Source organism: Eutrigla gurnardus, assembly GCF_963514095.1.
Source record: "Eutrigla gurnardus genome assembly, chromosome: 10".
NCBI lineage: Eukaryota > Metazoa > Chordata > Actinopteri > Perciformes > Triglidae > Eutrigla > Eutrigla gurnardus.
In genome coordinates, this window is record NC_139924.1 from 24,266,015 (window position 1) to 24,288,611 (window position 22,597).

The following is a 22,597-nucleotide window of genomic DNA, read 5'->3' on the forward strand; positions in this document are numbered from 1 at the left end:
CAACAAAATAAAGAGCAGGCAGAAGATCCCTGTAATGATGTTTGAGTGGTAGTTGATAATATTCTTCTAAATGCTTTGGACACAATTTTCTTGTCTGCAGATGCAAATTGAAAGAGGATAAAAGTAGGGAAAATGGGAGTAGACCCGAGGAAAGAAAAGTATACAAGTTCTTCCAAAAACCAAGACAAGCACCAGATATTAGAACAACAGAAACCAGTGAATGTTTAGTGATTTTGCTTGATAAATAACTTAACCTATTAGTTGATTACGGAATAGCGGACAATTATTTTTTTGTTACGGATATGGTTAAAGAAAAGTGATTAATTGCTGATTGGAACTATGTTTGAGGATTTTAATTGGCAGCCAATGAAAAACAAGTCTTATCACGACTGTTATATTTGATCAGTAATCCAAAGACAAACATATTCCAGAACTTCAAACATGATTAAGAATTATAAATCTTTTATTGTGCATGGATCCTTTGTAGATATCATGGCTATACAGATACACTTTTGATACATATCTATGATTATACATTTTTCCCATAACGAACATTTTAAAGTGATATGTCTGGTAGTATGTATAGTATAACAAATTTTCATTTTGGAATGTACGGTGTATGAGGTAACTGCAAACATTAAAATTACATAAAAATGGTCTCTATTTTTGTGCATATTTTACTTATTTTTGTAGCATCTCCCCAAGCAAAGGTAGTAAGCCCAGGGTGAAAAGGTGTTAAAATGGCACACGTTGCAATCGCTATCAAAAATAGGAATTTTAATTCTTTAAATGACAAAGAAGATATTTGCAGAATGTCTGAAAGACCAAATCATGTCATTATCCAAGACGTTTTGCAAGGTACCTGTAATCCATTTTTATGTTTGCAACAGCAGTTATCTGCCCAAAACCAAACAACACTAGACCCTACAGTCAGATTACCACTGAAAACTCAGCATTAAATATGTTATGAATACTTAGAACACAGAGAAAAGGCAAATTTAGATTCACAGGAAGTACATTTTATAACACATTTTGTATCTGCCATTTGCGTTCCATGATTCATGAGTACTCAGGATTTATTATTTTCTGTGGAGAGTATTAACTTATATTACTTCAATATTATAAAAAAATATACTTCACACATGTATGACCTGACAAAGGAAATCAAATAAATCAGAAGTAATACATAGAACTACTTTCCATTTCTCTTCCGATTACATAGGATTACTAATATCAAATAAATGTTGCAAAAAATAAAAGTAAATAAAACACATTATAAGTTTTCTAAAACCAAAGAAAAAAAAACGAACAAACAAAAAAACATCAAAACTAAGGAGAAATTAAGAAAATTCTCCCAAGGTTTTTTCCTCTCCAATTAAGGCCTCTGAAACAACCGGTACATACTTTTTTTTCAGTTTTTTTTTCAGTTTTTTTTGCTGAGATCGATCAGCTGTTTCAGTGACACATTACGTGGTACTACAACTTTTAAAACACCCAAAACACAAGAAGGGTTGCACAATCTCAAAGTGTGTTCTATAAAATGCATCACAAGACCAAGACACACTCAGTCAAGGTTTTCTTTCACTAAAGGTGCAAAATCAATTACTAGGGGAAAACAAAACAAAACATACAGGTAAGCATACATTTTTTTGTGCTGAACAACAATATTTCGGAGTAAAGCAGCAGTATAACTATATGATAGTAAAAATAATTAGAATTCACTGTTAGTTTGGTTTTTGTTTGTTTTCTAACTTTATACTGAGCATTTTTTCCTCAAACTTACAGGTCCTTGTGTCTTCACTGTACAAAAATATACTAACATTTCTCCAGTCATTTTTGCATCCTTAAACATTCTGAACATCAAAAAGGTTGGAAAGTGCTAAATGAACGCTCTATAGTGTGAACAAGATTTAAATTCCCGTTTCTTCTTTCATTAAACCCCTAAACTCCAGCAGGGGGTTAAGTCCCTTCATCTGGCCCTGGAGCCCTCCCAGCCGTGTACCTCTGTGGCACTAACTACATACAGTATACACATCTGGACACACACACACACACACACCACTGTGCAAACACTGGCCCACCATGTCCCAGGATCAAATAGCACATAGGTTACCGACACACCTACATACTATTTTTGGAACACATCTATCAAAAACAGTTTTCATACTGGACACATAAATGGAAATTAAATAATGACTATTTCTATACACATATATTTTATGTATATATATCAATATATCTATATAGATATATATACTGTAATCAACAAGTACACAAGTCGAGGCATCCCTTCCCCCTCTTCCCGAAATAAACCATTTCACTGCTCTTTCCGAGTTCCTTTTGCGTAGGAAGCTGACCATGACAAAAGAGAAATCTGAGATACAGATACCACAATGTTGGGATGGGCAGACAAAGAGCCTGAAGGGTATCACACATGCCTAATAAGGTGTTACATCCTCAAATGTTTAACAGCTGTCACTCACCAGCCCTCCCTTCACCTGTACTCAAATGCAGCTAATGTGATTACTCTGTAGACAGAGGAAAAAACAAGAGGTACAAAACGAAGAATACAAAACAACAGAAAGAGAGAGAAAGAATAAAGCTATAACCCTGCAGCTGGGTGGCACAAACTGCTTATTTAATGACAAAGTACTGGATGACAAAAGCAATGAGGATGGCGATGACGGCAAAAACCATGAGGAGGAGGAAAGCGCACTGTTCGTCTGTCATGCTCCGCCTGGCACGGCCGGACTCCGTGCCGGCCCTGGACCCCAAGGCAGCTGTACCGCCAGCCGCAGCCAAGTCGCTCCGCTGGGGAGAGAGGGTCACTGTTGGGCTATAGGGACCGCTCAGCTCAGGGGCGTCCTGGCACTGCCTGATAGCACACACTCGGAAACGGTAGTCGCTGTTGGGCTGCAGGTTCTGGACATGGAAGGATGTGGCAGAACCTTTGTAGGCCTGCGAACAGGAGGTAAGAGAAGAAGTGTGATTTATTGGTTAAGAGCTGTCTTCACCTTGCATGAAGGGGGAAGCCTCTTGACTTAGATGTTTGCCCAGCTGACAAGCCATGGGAGAGCCATGTGTACCCGATCTGTTTGTTAGAGTGACACCTTTTTGATTATCTCTACTGGGTGACGTAAATGTTCAATTTGTGACAGTAAACTTAAAATTGTATTCAGGAAATTTCTAGTTTTTACAGGTGATTCATTGAATTAAAAAAAAAAAAACTGGAGACAAAGCATATCAAACTAGCAAAGGTATGAAACAGATTGACAGAACACAACCCTGTTTGATGCAAAGACAGAAGCAGACTACCTCAAACAAACCCCTATCCCGAGCAAATGAAAAATCCCCCTTTCTAAAAAATGGACTTTTAAATCCAGGCCACTGAGACTGAGGATAAGGATGGAAATAAAGTCATGCAGAATGACAGCTACTTATTTCAACTCCCTGATTCAATTGCCATGTATGATGTTGTCAGATTAGCATAAGCCTGCAGTGGCCATGACTCCAGGCTAACACGGCTAGAGGCCACTGAGAGCGACGGATGTGCTGGCAGGGACTAGACACCTGGGATAACTCATGGATCAATGACCTTTGCATAATGGGCAATTTAAAGCCAGCGGTGACTAATACAGAACGCTGCAAAGCCATGGTGGAAAGATTAAGGTCCTGGATCCATCCGTATCCTGATCTGCATAAAAGGCTATTGTATTGAAAGTTAGGTCAGCTCCAGGTAATGACACAAAATACGAAGAGGAAGTACCAATCCATCACACGCAATCATCAGTACCTGCTTAAACTCAGAGTTTCCCATCATGCACTGCAAGGTGTAAATGATTGGGTCCCCCTTCATGGGCGTTAGGGCCTCCCATGTGACTTCGCAGGAGTTGTCTTCCAGGCGCTCCACTTTAGGGACTGGAGGGGGGGGAGGAAGAGAGTGCAGTTGTAATGAAAAGTACTGCTTAAGGTGGGCGACATCTGCAGTAATTAAACATCTGCCACTTACAACAAGAGATCAATAAATGTGATCAAGAAGGGATTTCTAATAAGAAATATGTTACCGTACATTTACGTTCATGTGTCGTAATATATACAAATAACACCAACATCTACATATGACTCACACATATATATATACACATACAGTATGTATACAGTGCACATACAGTATTGATACACATACAATATGTAAACACATGCAGCGGCTCAGATTATGCATAAAGAGAAATAAAAAAGAAAATAGTGAGAGAGAGATAAAGAGAGAAAAGCAGAAAGAAAGGGCTGCCACTGTACCTTTCACAGGGGCTGGAGGAGAGCGTGGGGTGGTGAATATGTAAACATTGGAGAAGGGCCCTTCGCCCGCCTCATTAAAGGCCTGGATGCGGAACGTATAAGAGGTAGACTCATTAAGCCTCTGGACTTTGTGTGTGTGGCATGGTCCTTTATACAAGGATATAAACCTGCAATGACAGGAACATGAGAAAAAGAGAGAGAGAGAGAGAGAGAGAGCGAGCAAGCGAGAGAGAGACATTAAAGGATTAAATAATACAGTGGCATAAAGAACATCATCAGTTTTCAACTTACTATCTATAAAGACATACTGTCTAGCGCATTATGTTGAATGAGCACCGCCCTTCTCAATACAGTTATCTGAAGCTTTTGCACAAACATCAGTTTCCTCTCTAATCAGGTCACTTTCCTTCATCCGACTGATGGGACACTGACCTGCCGCTCTTGTCCTCCATCTGCAGCTGATACTGGAGGGCATCTGAGGTGGTGGCTTTGGCCGGGCCATCGCCCCACTTGAGCCTGAGGGTTTGATGGCTGAAGGCAGTGCACTCCAAGCGGGGTGGCTGTGGCGGCAGTGGCTTTGTCTTCAGCTTAAAGGTGTGACTAAAGGGGCCTGCTCCCAGGCTGTTCAGGGCTTGAATTCGGATCCTGAGGAAGGAGAGATGTCAGCATCAGAGAGCTGCAAGGACATGGGTGACCTGGTAGATGTTGTTCAGCCTCTGTTAGCCTGTAACAGTAAAACACTTCGATGAGGAAGCACCAACCTGTAGCTGGTGTCGGGCTGCAGATGCTGGATGATGTGTTTGGTGACGGGACCGACAGCAATGGGCTGGCGCTCACCGAGGTCAATCGAGTAGGAAGTGATCTCAGAGCCATGATCACATGGGGGGTCCCAGCTAATGCCCAGGCAGGTGGACGGAGAGTAGGGCGGCGGCGGTGGTTCAGAACCGCCGTCCTCATCTTCCTCATCTTCATCCGCTGGAGTCTCGTACCTTCGCAGCTCCGACTCCTTCAGCACGTAGATGTTGTTGACAGCCGCAGGCACAGAGCAGGGTGTCTGGCACAAAACTGCCTCGCTGAAGGGCCCCACGCCAGCCACATTCACAGCCTGCACAATAGTGAGACAAAAGAGCCGGCTAATGAAGTCAACTGTTACTTGTGATGTGAAAGGAACACATGTAATTCCCATGTTTGAGCACAAGGTGGCAATCCAATGTAAACATAATTGCTAACATGTATATTGTTTTCATTTTCTAGCCAAACCATATAATAGTGTCACTACATTCCTCCCGTTGGTCCATAAACGGGGCTCCAAGAATACAGATTGGTCTGAAATTTCAGCCTGAACCAGACCCAACAGGCAAAGCCAATATTCTCATGCCAGAATCTCTCTTCTTTTGCACAAATCCGGGCTTAATTGGTCACACTCTAAAAATGCATTCAGTGCTACAGCATAATAGAGAAATGTTCTAACTCGCTGCTGTATCAGCCCACTCATCATGATAAACCAACTAGGGAACAGTGTAATTAAGATTATAAACAGTCGTAATATAGCTCATAGCAAGCGTTAGCTAGCCAACTGGCACATGCAAGCACACACCACCACAAACTCTGCCAACCAATACAGCAAATCCAAAAAAGTAATCTGGTAAACCTAAAATGGACTCCTCACTTTGCACTGGTGTTAGAAGAACATTACTTATAAAATCAAGTTCACAAATGCATGCAAGATATTTCCTATGAACAGGATTAGTAACAATCCACATAGTTCAAATGATGGTTTCTTAGTGGGATTGGACCACTTACCCTGACAGTGTTAAGATTGCTTTTCCATTGAACCACAATGGCTTGCTATACAACTTCACCGCTAACCTCTAAGGCCAAAGAACCACCTCATTTGATCAGATTTATTCTCATGGCCCCATGTGGAAAATGTTTTGTTGTTTCAATGGATGCAACTGCTCTTATCCAGCAATCTTGTACTGATGACATAATTGTGAAATAAAAAAAATGTCTTCAATTCACTGGGAGTGCCCTTTAAGTCTTCACAAGAATAATCATACTGAAATTATTCAAACAGGATTATTGGAAGGTGGGAAAAGGTGTATTTTTAACAGTGGGAACAGATGAAAAATAAGCCTATGCTTCATAAAATGAATAATGTTTTTATTAGTGCTCACCTGAACCCGGCAGAAGTAGTTGGTGGCAGGCAGCAACCCTTTCATTTCATGGCTGAGCCCTGGCCCACTATAACACACCTGCATGCTGCCCTCAGCAGCTCCCCACTCGAGACGAAACTCTGTCACCGGAGCGCCGTTACAAGGAGGCGCCTGGAAGACAATAGCGAGCACTTTACCTGATGATAGTTATAGTAATAAACCAATATGTAATTTTTTCGAGATATTTCCTCAGAATGATGCATGATGTACTATAATTTATGTGCCAGTGGGGGATTGAAGTTCAGCTAGTCTTACCTCCCAGCTCACAACAACACAGCTGGGGGATTTGAACGTGGTGGAAGCAGTCTCGCACTGCTCTGGGGCCCCGGGGCCGGTTGTAACCTCACAGCGCTCAGAAAGAGGTCCAAACTATCCACACAAAAGAACAGACACTATTTAATACAAAAGCATATTAAACATTTTAAAATTGTGAGAGAGGGTTTAAAGTATGCAACATTAAAATAATCCCTTCTCCTCATCCATACGGTTTTGACAGCCTTTCTCACCCCAGCCTTGTTCGCTGCCTTTAGCCAGAAGCTGTAGGTTTTGCCAGGCATTAAACCTCCCACAGAGCAGTCCAGCTCTGGACCTTGGTAAATCTCCTTGCTCTCCTCAGACTGCAGTCCACTCATTTCTACACTATAGCAGGACACTGGGCTGCCTCCGTCGACCTGAGGTGGACCTATGAAATTTGTGTGTTTATAAATCAATATACTTTGACAAAGGTTTTCCAAGAAAAGAATAATGCAGTATATATATATACACAAAGACACAAATTCAAACAGCAAAATAAGACAAACTGCATTGTCAAAGCCCCCAGCTTTGTGGTAGATTGTTAGATAAATAAATGCATCAACAGAAGCTAGAATACATCCCACACAGATCTGAGTTAGAGAGGAATGACTCACCCCAGCGCAGTTGCACCTCCCTGGCTTTGGGCTTGCCCATCAGCCGAGGGGGCTGGCAGGGCCCTGGGGGCACTGCAGGAGTCTGGACCTGCAAGGTCTCTGATGTCTTGCAAGGGAAGATAACACACCAATTAAGACTCAGCAAAAATAAAAAAATTGACTTCTCATTCCCCTCCTTTCCTTCTCTTTAACACAACACAAACACAGTGGATGGCGGAGTCATTTTCACCAGCTTATTAGACTGATTCAGGCCATGACAGACCAAAAAGGAGACCAATGTAAATGCATTGTTTACACCAGCATACAGAGCCGTGGATAAAGTTAGACGGATTGCCTGGCGAAAAAAATAGGTTTTCATTATTCAGACTCTGAAGGCAAACATGCGAGTGTTATGTCACATTGTGCTGCACCAACAGACAGGGTCTCGCCACTATGAGTCATGTATCTTCATCATGAATAAATGCATGTGCTAACAGCTGATGAAGAAATTAATGAAGAGTGTCTTTGAACTGAAATAATTAAGCAAAACATCCTCTGACTCAATCTTGTCCTTAAACACAGGCAGCATAGTCTAATTTCCAAACGTATAACACTGCCTGAATGACAATTTCCTATTCAAACTCACCATAAATAGAGTGCATATCTAGAACTATTCTGGGAAATTTATCAGATCAACCATGGGATGTGGTGAGATTCTTGACTGCCTGCCCTAGCAATTTCAGGAAATGTATCAGTGATCGGAGAGACAATAAAAAAAACACAATAATCTGGGTTTGTATAATAGCTAAATTGTTCTGGACTAAATATTGTAAATGCATATAGGGTGATTCTGTTTTGTCATTTCAAGATACGTATCGTTAGACAAAACATGCTAATTAAATCTGTGTCACAGATTCCAATCATTTTGAAACTTCGATTTAAAAAAAAGCAGGTGCAATTGTGTGACCTTTTTTGACCTGCAATCATACAAAACTGTAACCGATCAGCAAACTATGGGCCTGTTGAAAAACACAAAGCCTTGTGCATGAGTGCGTGTGCCCGTGTGCTGATGCTGAATGACTCACCGGGCTCTGCCCCCCTTCGCTCATGCAGTAAACTCGCGTCTGGTAGGAGCAGCCGGGCTTCAAGCCTTCACACACGTGCTCCACAGCTGGCCCTGAGTACACCAGCTCCCATGACGAGCCTAAATATAAACACATTGCCAATAATACAGGTTTTAGTTTTTAACATTTTTAATTAATAGGAAAACAAATTGTGGGGTGTCTTTGCCTGCCTCCGCTGCTTCCTAGAGGAAACACTGTGTTATCACCTACTACTTACCGCTCATGCCTTCAGACAGCTCCACAACATACTTTGTGACTTCTGCTCCACCAGTATCTTTTGGGGGCTCTAAATTACAAGACAAAAAAAAAGGAAATTATCAAATTGCACTTACTAAGTGGCAATGCCATCCAGCTCAGTTTTCACTTTAGACTATGTCTGGAAATTTACCTGAGAATTGAAAGTTTTTACTGAAGCAAATCGACAAACAATGCAATTTGGGAAGATAATAGAGGACCTTGTTGCCTCTAAAAACACTGCAATCTCAAAGTATTATAACGAAGACATGTAGATGAAGCATGACTTGAAAACACTTTGGCCTTTTTCATCCCCCAAATATATTTTTTTAGTGGAAACAGCGAAAAATTGGTTTGTTTTCAGAGCTGCAGACATAGTTTTTTCATTTTGAAAACTGGAAGCAGATACCAACTACAGCAGTGAGTGATGTGTTATTTCCAGTGAGTGTACGAAGGATCCATGCTGATGTCTGACTAGAGGAGACAACTGTCAGTCATCTACTGTTCAGACTACCTGGAATGTCATCTGCTTCTATTAAATTCAAATATGGTCAGGGAGAGCTCAATAAGTACGGTGAAATACTAAACTGGCCTTGCCAGGCTGCTAACTGCATGTAAGACAGAGTTTTGATAAGGGAAAGCAATTGGTCGTTAAAAAAATACTCACCCCAGGCCATCTTGAAGTTGTTGGGCAGGACTCTTCCTCTGATGACAGGCCTGCAGGGACTGCCGGGTCTGTCAGGGTTCGTGATGAACTCGACCAACTGGCTGGGGTTACTTTTCCCCTCCGAGTTGTATGCTGCCACCTGGAGGAAGTGCATGAATACAGGAAGTGAAGAGTCATATATTTCCCTCGTTTTAGAATATTGGCCATTGTTTACATAGATGGTCAGTGAGGGCAAGTGTATTAAGGTCTCCATGACGATGACAAAAACTGGCTCGACTCAGGAGAGGACTGGAGTGAAGAATGACTACACTCTCTGCCTGAAACTATAATGGCCACAGACAAATACCAATGATCCCAAATATTAAGCTCCTTAAATTTGCAAATACCCTTCAACAAAACCGACACAAGACACTTCAAGTATTGGCAACAAAAAATGAGGCAATAACTTTAGAGCGATTTGCATTTCAGTGTCTGCGAAGACTGTGATAATATGGAAATCTCTGTAAGCTCGCCGAGTACAGCTCATCCACATACTGTATTAGACAATCGTGCACAGCAACCAGCCTCCCCTCATACTGTGCAGCTGGATAATTGGAAATGAGGGAGGCAGTATTCAGAGCGACTAATGAATATTTCTATCATTTGGGCATATGGTGGTGTTTGGGTAATACTCGTCTTCTGTCAGTATCATGTTGGGGAATACTGTGATACTACTTTTTCAGAACAACGGAGATTCATGGCACAGAGGCTACACACAGGCAATATAAAATATAGAATAAGAACAGCTGTATCCTTGAAAGGACCAGTGTGTATGATTAAGTGGCTTCTACCAGCGACCCCCAACCCCCCCACTCCCCTCATACGTGTCGGAAAGCTACGGTGGCCTTCAACGTAAAAGGCCATCTCTAGCGCCAGTATACGGTTTGTTCTGGGCTGTTCAAGGCAGTTCAACATAGCATACTGCTTTTCATTACGCTATTATGCTTGCTGAAAAGCACCTACTCTCTATGTAGACATGAAAGGCTTGTTCTAAGGTCATAAAAACCTCTTAGTTTGAGGTGATTAAACACAAATAAAACTTGGTTTTATATGTAATATTCCATTTCTGCTAAGAGATCCATGTAAGTCCTACACACTTTATCTAATATACATTTAGAACATTATATTACAGGCCGTAGCCCTGGTAGGACACATTTCAAACTCAACCTGAAAATGGCAATGCCTTCCAGGGCTGCCAGTTACAGAATTGCAAATATCAAGGTACTGTTATCTCAAGTGCGTTATTACTGCATGTATTTAGCATGAATTGCCTGAAACCACGAACCCCAACAGTGTCAAAATCACATCACTAAGAGTATAGGATTGTATTGTAAGAAAATGAGGGTACAACTATATATTGAGTCAATGCATCTACAACAAATAGATTTGGGAAGAAGGCATGAGATTTTGAAAATATTTTTATACTCACCTGACCTGCCTATATAAAGTCACATGTTATCACACTAGAGGTGTAACGATTCATTCGATTAATCGATGAATCTATTGTCAGTCCTATAGATTCAACTAAATCGATCTGCTAAAATAAATAAATAGAATGAATCGTTTTGGCTTCACCAATAATCGATATAAATGCATTTAATCGGATTAATCGTGATTCTTACTTATGATTAATGTTTTAATACGTTTAAGACACTCTCTCCCCTGCCAGCATGTAGTCTATTGAAAAATGTTCAAAATAACTGAGCAATGTTTAATTACATTTTTGTATTCAGCATAAAATATTATGCAGGACTACTTTTTTCTAGAATAAATATGTTATTTTTCACCTTTCAGAAGAATACAGATAGTCTCACTCGTATTATTGCATGATTATTTCATGGATATAGAATTTTGGTTACAAGTTACTGAATCGAATCGTGTTTTACAGAATCAAATCGAATCGAATCGTTACAAAAAGAAAAAATCGTCCTTGAATCGAATCGCCAACTACTGTATCATTAATCGAAGTGAAGCCAAAGATTCACACCCCTAAATCACACAAAACGTGGGCCTTCAATTTGCTGGAAATAATTTAACTATTAATCTATGCAAACTTTTCAATATCAAGCTTATAATCAAGAGCGTCATGTGTCCTTCTTGCAATAATAATCTGCTTACAACAGGTGAAGGATGGTCACCTATGATTCATAAGAGCCATTTAGTAAACAGTCAAACTGCCAGGAGACTAATCATGTCGAAGAGAATCTCAGGATGAGAGGTGAAGAAATGAGATAGAGGGTAAGAGATGAGGAGAGGAATGCAGTAACGGAGAGAAAGACACTACTCAGTCCATAAATCCGGTCACCTTACTGCCAGCCAAAAAAACACCTTGGCTCAAATGCTTTGCTTGACTAGCTTCTCACTGGGGCCCTGAATTTGATGAGCAATGAAGTCCCCCTGTTTATGCAGTCAGTTGCCCACTGCCCTGCTGGCAGAATCCTGCAAATGGATGAGTCATAGGGCCACTGTGGGCCTCAGCACCCCCCCCATATGAAGCCTGTCCCCTCCACACATATACACTCCACTGCTGACTAAATGAAATCTGCAGATCAACAGCATCGACTGCAAACCTTACCCTAAACTTGTACTTGGTACTCCTGTGGAGATTCCTGACGGTGCAGGAGAGCTCATCGCCATCGTAGCTTGGCTGGAAGCCATATCCCTGGGATAAAAACAAATTATACGGGAGAATTAAAACAACCAAGTGTGCAATGACTTACACGATAACCATTGTAGCACAGAAAATAAAGGACTTTAAGCGCGATAGGGGAACTTTTTTGGTGCTTTCCTTGGCAGGCGTTATTTTATTATACTGCAGGTAGCTGCTTGAGGCAGTGCAGGCAAAAGGTGACAGTAACTAGCCATAAATGTCAAATAACTTTTAGAGCAAACTGTTTGAAGTGTTGCAACACTGATATTTCACCTTGGCTTGGTGGAATGAATACCTGCATACACCAAGTAGCCACACAAGGATGAAATTGTACTTTGTTCAAAGTGTACATATTGTATACTGTCTGAAGGTTAGTAAGTCAAAGAGATGAACTTAGCGATACTACCATCTAAGAAGGTAATGGCCCTGCAACTGCAGCACCTTACATAGATTTTTTATTTTACAGAAACCATTTAGTCAAGAATATCGCTGTGTCATTTCTGCATTTTGATCACAGATGACCAGATGTTTCTATTTAAAAAGAGTCTGAGAGACATACCGAGCCTTCCTCCTCCATCTCTAAAATATAGTAGATGTCATCCTCCTTTGGAGAGCTAGTGGGCCTCTGCCACTTCATACACAGCCAGGTCACCCCCGCCATCTCCAGCTCTGGAGGTAAGGGTGGCAATGGCACACTGCATGAGGTGAACAGGTCCACCACTTCACTGAACTCGCTGGAGAGAGACAGGGGATGGGAGAGAATGGGAGAAAGGGACAAGAGAGTGACATATTGAGAGACACACGTGCACACACAGATGGAGACAGTGAATGGAAGAAACAGTAACATAAAAATGGACAACAGGAAGGGTGTCATCAAGGAAATAGTCAAACATATTCTTGAGTGCCTACCTTGCACCCATGTCGTTTTTAGCTGCAAGGCGAAAAGAGTATCTTGAAGCTGGTGAAAGCTTGGTCACTCTGTACTGCTTCTGAGGTCCATAGTAGCACTGTTCATAATCCCCAGTGCCCTTTCCCTTTAGAGAACAAAATGGAAGTTTTAAGAAGTACCTTTAAATCGATAGGCACATAGAATATCAGTGTGTTTTCTTGTTCAACGTTTCCTTCAAGATAAATAAAAAAAATCACCTCATCCCATTGAAGAATGTAGTTTTGGATTTTGGAACCGTTGTCACACGGAGCCTGTAGATAAACCATTCATGGTGTTATTAAATCTCAATCAGATAAATACATAAAATATACATATAACTTAAAAACACAACAACGCCCAGTTACTTATTTGACTTTAAATGTACGCTCACCAAGCCATACTAAAATGTTTAGATGACTTGAGCCCCGCCACGCCTTGTTCATGCATTTATTCTTGAGCTCAACATTTCCCATCACTGCCACTAATTACAAGGAAAGCAATTTTCAGCTCGACAAATAACAAATAAGGTGCATCCAGGTGTACGCACTCTTCTACGGTTTAATTAATTCAGTGAAGTCCGCTGAGCTTGCATGATTGTTCTTGAAGTGCCTCGCTAAGCTCTCAAACATTTACACTCACACCTGGAAGGTAATTTCTGTAACAACTACCTTTTACTGCTAGCAATTGAGCAACTTTAATGAAGTCACAGAAGCTACCACACTAGAGTGGATCTCAGCAATAGTGGAGGAAGGTTAATTTGTTGCTTGCTCTCCGTCACCTCGATATGGTTGTTAATTGTAGGGTTTAAATCACAACCCCATCAAGCAAATTTGTTTTAACAATTACCTTCCACTGAAGTACAAGTGTGTTCTTGGTCCCACTGGCCTTCCTTGGAGCATTGGGAGGATCTGGCTCACAACTTAAAGTGGTGAAGCTCACAGCCTCTGACGGGCTTCCCTGTAAACAGTTACACATGGCCTGGACCCTGTGGAACGCCGAAATGGTTACAACATGTTCCACCATGCATAAACACTGGTTCAAACAAAAGCAGGCAGAGGGTTATACCAACCTGACATGATAGTCCGTTGCTGGTCGAAGATCTTCTAATGTAGCACTTAGTTCTTCCCCACTGTATAAAAAACACCAACATTATTTATTTAGTGTTGTTAGAGGAGGTTAGCCTTGTAGCATCTTGCTGCTAGTGCTCACCAGTACATGCTCATGTATTTCCCATCTTTGCCGCTAAATGAGATGGAGACTTCGTAGCTGAGGGGCTCTGGGAGGCTGCAGTCGTCCTCCACACTGCTATTCTCACTCTCTGTCCTGGTGGGCGCACCCCAGCTCACTACTGCTCCTCTGGCTTGGATATCGGACACCTATAACATGAAGGTTTCATGGGTCACAATCAAGTCTACATAAAACCATCAAACCTGGACATGGAAAAAAAGCCTCTGTTCGTCTAAACCCGACCCCATCTCGAAATACATTCATTTTTCTATATTGTACAACCATAGACCCAAGTCCAAAGAGGGTCATGCAAGAACAATTGTTGTTCTTAAATTTCCAAAACACAAAAATAGCATTGCTTGGTCGAGGAAAGAGACAGGGTTCAAAATATTCGAGCTGATGCCACTTTTTAAGGTTTTCAGCAATGAGCAGGGATGTGTAGTGCAACCCTAAAATGTTTCGGTCTGTTCTGAGGAGGCTTAAAATAGCCTAAGCTACACTGCAGGGGGGATTCATATGTGGAAGAACTCAATCAGGTCAAGTCTGTACCACCTCCTCCTCCTCCTCCCCTGGGGGCCCACCTTATTCCCCCACTTTCCACAGTTCGATTATCAGTCCTTTAACAAAACAGTGGCGGAAAAGACACAAGAAAGTCTGTACCCACTATGTTTTAGACATCCTGCCTTAACTTCATCCATCATCTTGGTTTGCTACATTTGCATTGCAAGGAGTTCAGACCTCGGTGACAGTGTATGATAAATTCTATTTTATTAGCTAGTTAGACTGATTCCCATCCAGCTAATGTCTTTATTTTCCCACCGTCTAAAACCAGGGGTTTTCAAGGGTTATTTCAAATAATGAACCAAACAGGACTTCTGCAAATGTCTATAATTCTATGTGACCATTTCCCCAAGTCTAATAAATGATCTAAGTTGTCATCTACAAGCCAATAAGCCTTGCACCATGAGGATGTGAGAGCGTTAACAGTTTAGTTAAAAAACAGTAATTATTTCAAAGCAAAGCTCAGACCTTTTAGTAACTGCTAGCATAGTTGTTTGATGGCACATGTGGGAATAGAAATCCCCACATGGATGCTAGTCAGCAGGTTTGACTCCATTAGCAAGATGCCAAGAATTCATCATGGATGTTAATAGAGTGCTTAATGTTGCAACAAATTTGTATCATTCAGATTCTCATGAACAGCGCTAATCGAGTCACATAAAACTACGCAAATTAATAAGATAAAGGCAAACAATAACATGAATTGCAGAAGTGAATACTAACCAATGGTGTATTGATGGTACTCAATAGTGCTTGCAGGGCTTGAGCTTCCTCACCCAGCTCTGAGGAGAGAAATACGGAGAAATACAGATTAAAAAAATATAAATACCACAAAGTGTATGCTTTAATTCAAGTTGCTGACTAAATATGTAAAACTGACTTATTCTCTGCCTGCAATTGTTTCGGCTGAAAGTTGTAGGCACTGTCTGGTCTATCTGGGCAATATATATCTTGCCATCTTATCTGAAAGACATGCCTGTGTACCTCTTGTACAGTGTTGTAAAGGATGCAACTATAACTACCCTTTGAAAAAAATTTCAAAACGAAATGTAATGTTTCAGTGTCTGTCATTCAGATACCAAACTAGGGTTTGATTGTGGAAAAAGTAAGAATAAGAATGTTCTGGTAAGAATGTTTCTACTGACAGTAGCCTCACTAGACCTGAATCAAATGCATTACAGCTAAAAAAAGAAGCAGGATTGCAGCCATAGTCATTTCAGAGTTCACAAACTAGTTTGCTAATTAGGTACATTTCTATGCCCGTCTCTATGCAAAAACTCCCACTTCCTCAGGAATTATAAAAACTAACAGCCTGATTTTAGTGGTAGATTGCTCAAGTTCTTACATTTCTAAAAAACATTCATGAGTTCATAAGTTGAAATCACTTTCCTCTCCTCTTTCAAAAGCATTGTTAAACTCCATGATTAATGAGCAGTCAGAGTTCATGTAATCAAGAATTACGTTGGCCGTGTTGTTAATCCCTTACTGTCACCAGCTGCAGCAGTTAATGAGGCACTATTCTCAGCGCTTAAACACAACAGACTCCTAACAAAGTACTGTGGATGCTGTGAGTCAGCCTGATTGTGAACCTTGACAAACCTCTACACCTTAACCTCTTACCTCCTGACTCTCCATTTTTCCCCCTCATTGTCTGCATGTCAGGGCCGGCTACGGCATGGCTGAGCTGCCCCTGCTCGGCCTCCAGCCCTTTCCCCCCAACGCCGTTGTGAATGTCTACTGTCGGGGGGCTGCTGAAAGTCTTCTGTGGTGATGGGGGAGGGCTGTCCTTCATCTGTCCTCCTCCTCCGCCTCCTTGACGGTCCTTCAGTTTCTTCTGCAGACGCTCATACGTTTTGCTAGTTCTGTCATCTCTGTGAACAAACGCTGCACGTCCGTGTTGGGGGTGAGAATCTGTAGAGACTGAAGGAACAAAAAGACAACATCTGTTAGTTTGTAGACAGACACAGACAGCAATACAAAAAAAACCTGTAGCCCGGCAGCCAGAGAAGCAGGTTAAAAAAAAAAGGGCAAATTGTGAGGTTACTATGAAAGGGCATACAAATAAACAGGGCAGTATTGAGGTAAACCCCCTATGATAAAGACACTGAAAGACTAAACAGTTTGAATCAGGCCTTGATCAATGACATCTAACACAACAATACAGACACTGCTGGCTCCACCTCACCCTGCTCTGAGAAGATATGAGCTGGATGGTACTGGGAGATGTACTGAGAGCTCATGTCGCCCACGCCCCCCGCCATGCTTGTGTACAGATGGGGTGGCGGGGGCATCATGGCGTGGTGTGGGATGAAGGCAGGCAGGTGGGCATGGGGTGGAGGGTGGTGCAGGGGGGAGTGGCCCCCTGGGTGGAACTCTGGTTGTTGAGGCAAAACCAGAACACGCCGCACTCCGTTCTCTTCTATGATCTAAAAGGAAACAAGACGAGAGCACAGAAGAAGGTATCAGAGCTTCTCTGAGCGTGACCAGATGCCTATCAGAAACATTGCACTGGAAATTATATAGAATATGAATACCTGCGAAACATATCCAGGAGGCACATAGATTGGAGGCACTGAACCATTTGGAGACATCATGGGAACCTGAGCAGGACCTATGAAGAAGGAAGGAGCCAGATCAAACACTTTCCTTCAGGGCAAACAGCTGTTTCATCTGTGGTTAATGTGTTGAAAGTAGTGTACCGGGTTGAAATTTCAGCCCTGGTCTGACCTGATTCATTCAAGCTCAACCATCCACTGAGCAAAATGACAAAACTGCATAAACTTAGGCTACATTTAAAACATGCTAAATGTATTTGTATTTAACATATTGGCCTGTTGCAAAGGAGGAAAAGTTAATTTCTGGCTTATGCCAATATTTCATTTTAAGGCCTTTATCTATCTGCCAATAGCAAAGATGTGTCGATAATACCTTTGTTTAAAATGACCAGCATAGTATCCTGAATAATAACTGTTACTATAAGTTAAAGCCAAAGATTTCAGAAAACCTTTTTTTTTTTTTTTTACATCAGTTTAGTACAGCAGTCAAAATACAACAGTGACCAAGCGTTTCAGTGACTGTTGCTATGGAGAAGCGCCAGCCCCCAGAAGCAAAACCCAGAATCAAGTCAATAAAATAGATGTAGAATAGATCAAAACATCCAAAATGTACCTAGAATCCCAATTTTGCAACAGCAGTTTAAACTGGGTGATCGACTGAGTCTTTGTTGACTCCTCTCTTCATGTTTTTATTCAACAGACCCTTCTGACAGTACTTTTGACTTTGTAATCTAAGGTTTTTGGGGGGGGGGTTTTCATCTTTTGTATTGTTGTGTTATCCATTCAAGCTTTGAAAGTGTTCCGACCGACTTAATCCTTCTACCCAGATAAACACAAATATTTTTTCCCGTAATCCTGGACAACCATAGTAACTCCTCCTAGCTTGCCACCTCTTGCATATGACAAACGACAGGGTTAAGATAGAACAATCCCTACAGTCTGTTCACTCTTTGAAATCAGCTGCATTTTCAATGACTATTTTTTATTTTTTTATTTAAAAAAAAGGCAGAGAAATGCATTTCTTTTTAAATACTGGCAAACGCAAGAAGAGCACTTTATAAAAGTGCTGAGAAACAACAAAGCTCCCTGCATGGCTCTGTTGTAGCAGCCGGTGCAGCAGCTTAGCTCTGCTCAAAGGAGTGACAGCTCAGCAGAAATCCTGGGAGAGAGAAGTAGAGAGGTACCTCTGTGCTCAGTTTGCACATTCACACATTTCTCTTCTTACAAACCTAAGACATAAACACTGGGAACCTAACGACAGATCTCATGCAGGCAAGCAAAACTATCACACAACAAATACTGACCTCCCTGCCTGAGGAAGCGTTTTCCTTCATTTTGTCAAAACTGGTGTAAGCACAGAGAAGGCACTTCTCAATGAGCAGCCATGATGGGCCCAGGACTACAGAGGCTGGCTTTGTAATGCTAAATCGAAACCTCCCATATCTAACATCTAGTACCACCTCCCCAGGTGCTGAAGTCCAGGCTCCACCTCTCAGGGGAGAGAAACAAATGGAGCGTTGATATACGGACATTTGCTTGATAAAGGTAGACCTAGTTAAAGCTTATGCAATGTAATACAACAGCCCTACAATAAACCCTACATCCCATATCACCGTGTCACATTTACTCAATGCATGACTTGACACAGATATCCCAACCATACAGACTATGCTATTATTTTACCACACTGCCAATCATTTATTTAATATTTACTAAATCAATAATATAGTGGACGGGCCGGCATTGGTCAAGTGTGAATTAGGTTGACAGAGCTAACCTGAAAGAAATAGAGATGAAATGTTTGACCTGATGTTGAGTCATTATAATGTATTTGTAAGCAGCAGTTTTTCATGAAGATAGAAATTCTTTTAATAAAATGAAAATTGTTTCAGAAAAAGAAAAAAAAACAACAGGTCAGGTTGGCACAGGCCTGGATGAGATATTAAAACTGGTTTTCATTTGTAAATAAATTTGTCAAAAATGTCATCAGAGCACTCTAATCAATGTGTACTGTGGGCTGGAGGAAAACACTCTTCTTAAAACCTATTTTCTCTGTTCTCTTTGCATTAATGCCAGACAGTCTCGTACTTTATTACTTTCTGTTGGCAGAAAAAACATTGGAAATATCCTGCATTAGTGTACTTATTATACAATGCATGGGAAGAGACAGAAATCAGGCAGGCCTCCTATACTGGCATTCAAAGAGCTTTGAAGCGCCTTGTAGTTCATTGAGCCAGCAGATACGTAAGGAAGTGACTCTGCCTAAGAACAAGGACAAAAATCTCAAGTCATGGAAGAGCTTAGCCTGAATGAAGGCAGTCACACTGCCTCAATCTTCATTGATTTCAGATTACAAAATAATTTGAGCGGTAGTTCAAAGTGTGTAGCTTTATGTCCACTCACTTTTAAGACTAATAAATGATGTTGCCCTTATGCCAAGTGCCCGCCGGGCACCTGCAAGATGACTGATTAAAGCATTTTCAGTTAATGTTGCCAATGCTGACTAACAGGAAACCTGATGAATCATATTAGCATTCAATATGACGTTTTTTGTCTGTTTAGCATGAAAGACTTTGTGTGTACCAACTAGGAGAGTTAATGGAAAAGAGGACCAGTAGAAAGCATAGTGTGAGGTAGGAGGTAGGAGGAAGGGGGGGGGGGGGGGGGAGAAACACCCACTCTTTTACATCAGACTGACGCACAAGTGCTGACAGATATCAGATAGAAAAGGCCACATCCCCCCTCCTGAGTCAACTGGAGCATTGCTCGTGCTGACGTGGCTGTGGAGTGCCAGCCTTCCAGAGGAAACAGCTACGGGAAAGACATCAGTCCTCCTCCACAAAACGGCAGGCTGCCACTGAGCCAAGAATAGCCACAAACAAGCTGCCCTTTCTGGCGGTATAAACAGAGGCTAGGCAACACTTTTGGAAAACCATCATTTCCCGTCAACATCAAATAACCCGCCTTCACCTCCACGCCTCCTGGGGCAGGCAGACAGGATCAACTGGTGTGGCATGTCTGAAGTGAGAAGGGGTTGAAGATTGCCACGTGGAGACGGGGATAATTGTTCGGCTTGGGTGAAAAAGCCAAGTGAGAGACGGAGTAGGAGCCAGACACACACTGCCACACACATGCGTACATACACAGATGTGCAAGGATGGTAAGGCAACTGTGAGGAGCCACCTGCTTCCACTTTTCTGAAAATGGATAGAGATCATAAAGAAATGCAAGTGGGGCTTTGTACAAGTCATCTAAGGCATACTGCAAACCAAGGAAACGTGGCAGACAGGTTTAATCAAATGTACAAATGAAGCCTCAATTAGACATGCAAATATAAGGGAGGAGACAAGCCAGATAGAGACTGATTGGTTCAGAGAAAGATCTGAAAATCGAGAAAGACATATGGATGGAAAGGACAAGAGAGAGACAGCTAAAATGAGAGCAGATAAACAAAGCGGTTTCATATGGGAGCTCTCAATAAGCTCTCAAAGGCGACATGATGAACTGTAAGCCTATAAAGATGGAGTGGGTTTGATTATTAATTAGAGCTTATAAATCGTCTCCATCCACAAATAAAGAGAGAGAGAGAGAGAGAGAGGATAGGCAAGGGAAGGCAAGATGAATAACTGACAGAGGTTAATAAGTACAGACATGCAAGGGAAAGAGGCTAAGTACTGAACTGTCACTAAAACAAAAACCTTGATTCTTAGTAGCAAATGGTCTCTTTTTACATGGCATTTCCTGCAGGTAGGAAAGATCTTCCATCCATTAAGAAGTAGTAATTGCAATGACTGTAACAACGTATTAGCTGATGACGAACGTTAATGCACATCTTTGGTCAGGCTATTTCTTCACACCATGCCCTTGAAACCACCGCCAATCCTCATAGAGGAGGGGAGCAAGTGAAAGAAAAAAGAAAAAGAAAAGGGCATTCTATGTTGATCTGTGTGCACAAACCAGAGCCTGAGGGAGGAAGCTGTACAGTAAACAGAACAAATGAATAAGAATAGCATTTTAGGTGTTAGTAAACATTGTCTGGATTGCTGGTATTTTAAGGCATGGTTCTTACAAATGCACCGACATGAATGACATTTACAGGAGGGGAGGGAAATCAGTGACTTTCATGCTTGTGCTTATTACAAAACATCCCACTGCTGCTGCTGCTCTCCAGACAGCCAGATTTTTTTTAAATAATGAATTTTTGGCTCTGTTCAGGATATGAAGATTCCACTCTAAAACCACCGTTTTGATAACAAATACAAAATATATAATATATATATATAATATATATATTTCTTCTCATTCTTTTTTTCAAACAACCCTTCTTGTCATCGTGTTCTATAATGTTATTGACCTTTCTCCCTCCCCCTTCATATCAACGTGGCAATGGGAGAATGAGTCACTAGTTCAGTCATTCTCAGAGCTGCTCACTGCAGAATCTGTGAATGAACCTCGTCTGTGTGCGTTCGTACGCACATATTTGTGTACATGTAGTTGGAGTTAGGTGGGGGAGGTGGCGATAATAAAAAAAATTATGCTGCTGATGTGGTGGATGTTTGTGGTCCAAATTATGTGAAGCATGTTTGATGATTTTTGTTTAGGAGAGGGTGCTAGAAGTGAGAGAACATGCAAACACTCCACAATTGTGCGCACAACTTTTAATCTTAATGAATATGATCATGCAAGCCAATGCAATTTTATACGAACAGCACAATAATTGAGCCACCAGCCCCTTAGGACATGTAACCATCTTGGAACAGTGGGCTTGCACCAGCCTCAATGTGAACTCAACGAGGGCTTTGAATAAACAGAGGAGTAGGACATGAGGAAAGGGGGGAAGACAGACTGGGTGTAAAAGGACACGAGTTATAGCATGGCTAAACAAAGGATATGATTTTTTTAAAGGTGATACTGATATTTGTTCTAGTGTAGCTAATGTTTTCTGATGATATTTACCAACTGTAGATCTGTCCATTTAATTAGAAATACATTGGAAATACAAATTCATGCCTGGATCTTTACTCTCGTGTCAAATAACTTTTTTAATTCTTTCCACAAAGTCTACACTGACATTTTTATTAGACCGTATATTATTTGGCTTCACTCATGTGGAACCACATGTAAATCATTCTGAAATGTAAGGCACTTGAATAGATGACCAGATATGATGATATAATCGATCTGTCATTACTAAGAATTAAGACTACATCATT

General features: G+C 41.3%; 1 protein-coding gene across 4 annotated transcripts in view; it reads right to left on the bottom strand.

The window, feature by feature from the left end:
- Window positions 1–445: 445 nt before the first annotated feature.
- The window catches only part of fndc3a (fibronectin type III domain containing 3A), a 37,437-nt gene continuing 15,285 nt past the window's right edge, over window positions 446–22,597 (bottom strand). For all 4 annotated transcript variants that reach the window (XM_084019480.1, XM_084019481.1, XM_084019479.1 and 1 more), the window contains 23 exons: window positions 17,364–17,440; window positions 17,015–17,255; window positions 16,450–16,749; window positions 15,553–15,611; window positions 14,251–14,417; window positions 14,111–14,170; window positions 13,888–14,026; window positions 13,260–13,313; window positions 13,023–13,147; window positions 12,673–12,847; window positions 12,039–12,125; window positions 9,425–9,563; window positions 8,741–8,809; window positions 8,485–8,603; window positions 7,421–7,526; window positions 7,019–7,194; window positions 6,768–6,881; window positions 6,474–6,623; window positions 5,058–5,401; window positions 4,729–4,941; window positions 4,297–4,463; window positions 3,794–3,918; window positions 446–2,958 (listed from right to left, as the gene is read on the bottom strand). In XM_084019480.1, the coding sequence (XP_083875606.1) occupies window positions 2,635–2,958; window positions 3,794–3,918; window positions 4,297–4,463; window positions 4,729–4,941; window positions 5,058–5,401; window positions 6,474–6,623; window positions 6,768–6,881; window positions 7,019–7,194; window positions 7,421–7,526; window positions 8,485–8,603; window positions 8,741–8,809; window positions 9,425–9,563; window positions 12,039–12,125; window positions 12,673–12,847; window positions 13,023–13,147; window positions 13,260–13,313; window positions 13,888–14,026; window positions 14,111–14,170; window positions 14,251–14,417; window positions 15,553–15,611; window positions 16,450–16,749; window positions 17,015–17,255; window positions 17,364–17,440 (3,530 nt within the window). In that variant the 3' untranslated portion in view covers window positions 446–2,634. The remainder of the gene's footprint in view (window positions 2,959–3,793; window positions 3,919–4,296; window positions 4,464–4,728; window positions 4,942–5,057; window positions 5,402–6,473; window positions 6,624–6,767; window positions 6,882–7,018; window positions 7,195–7,420; window positions 7,527–8,484; window positions 8,604–8,740; window positions 8,810–9,424; window positions 9,564–12,038; window positions 12,126–12,672; window positions 12,848–13,022; window positions 13,148–13,259; window positions 13,314–13,887; window positions 14,027–14,110; window positions 14,171–14,250; window positions 14,418–15,552; window positions 15,612–16,449; window positions 16,750–17,014; window positions 17,256–17,363; window positions 17,441–22,597) is intronic.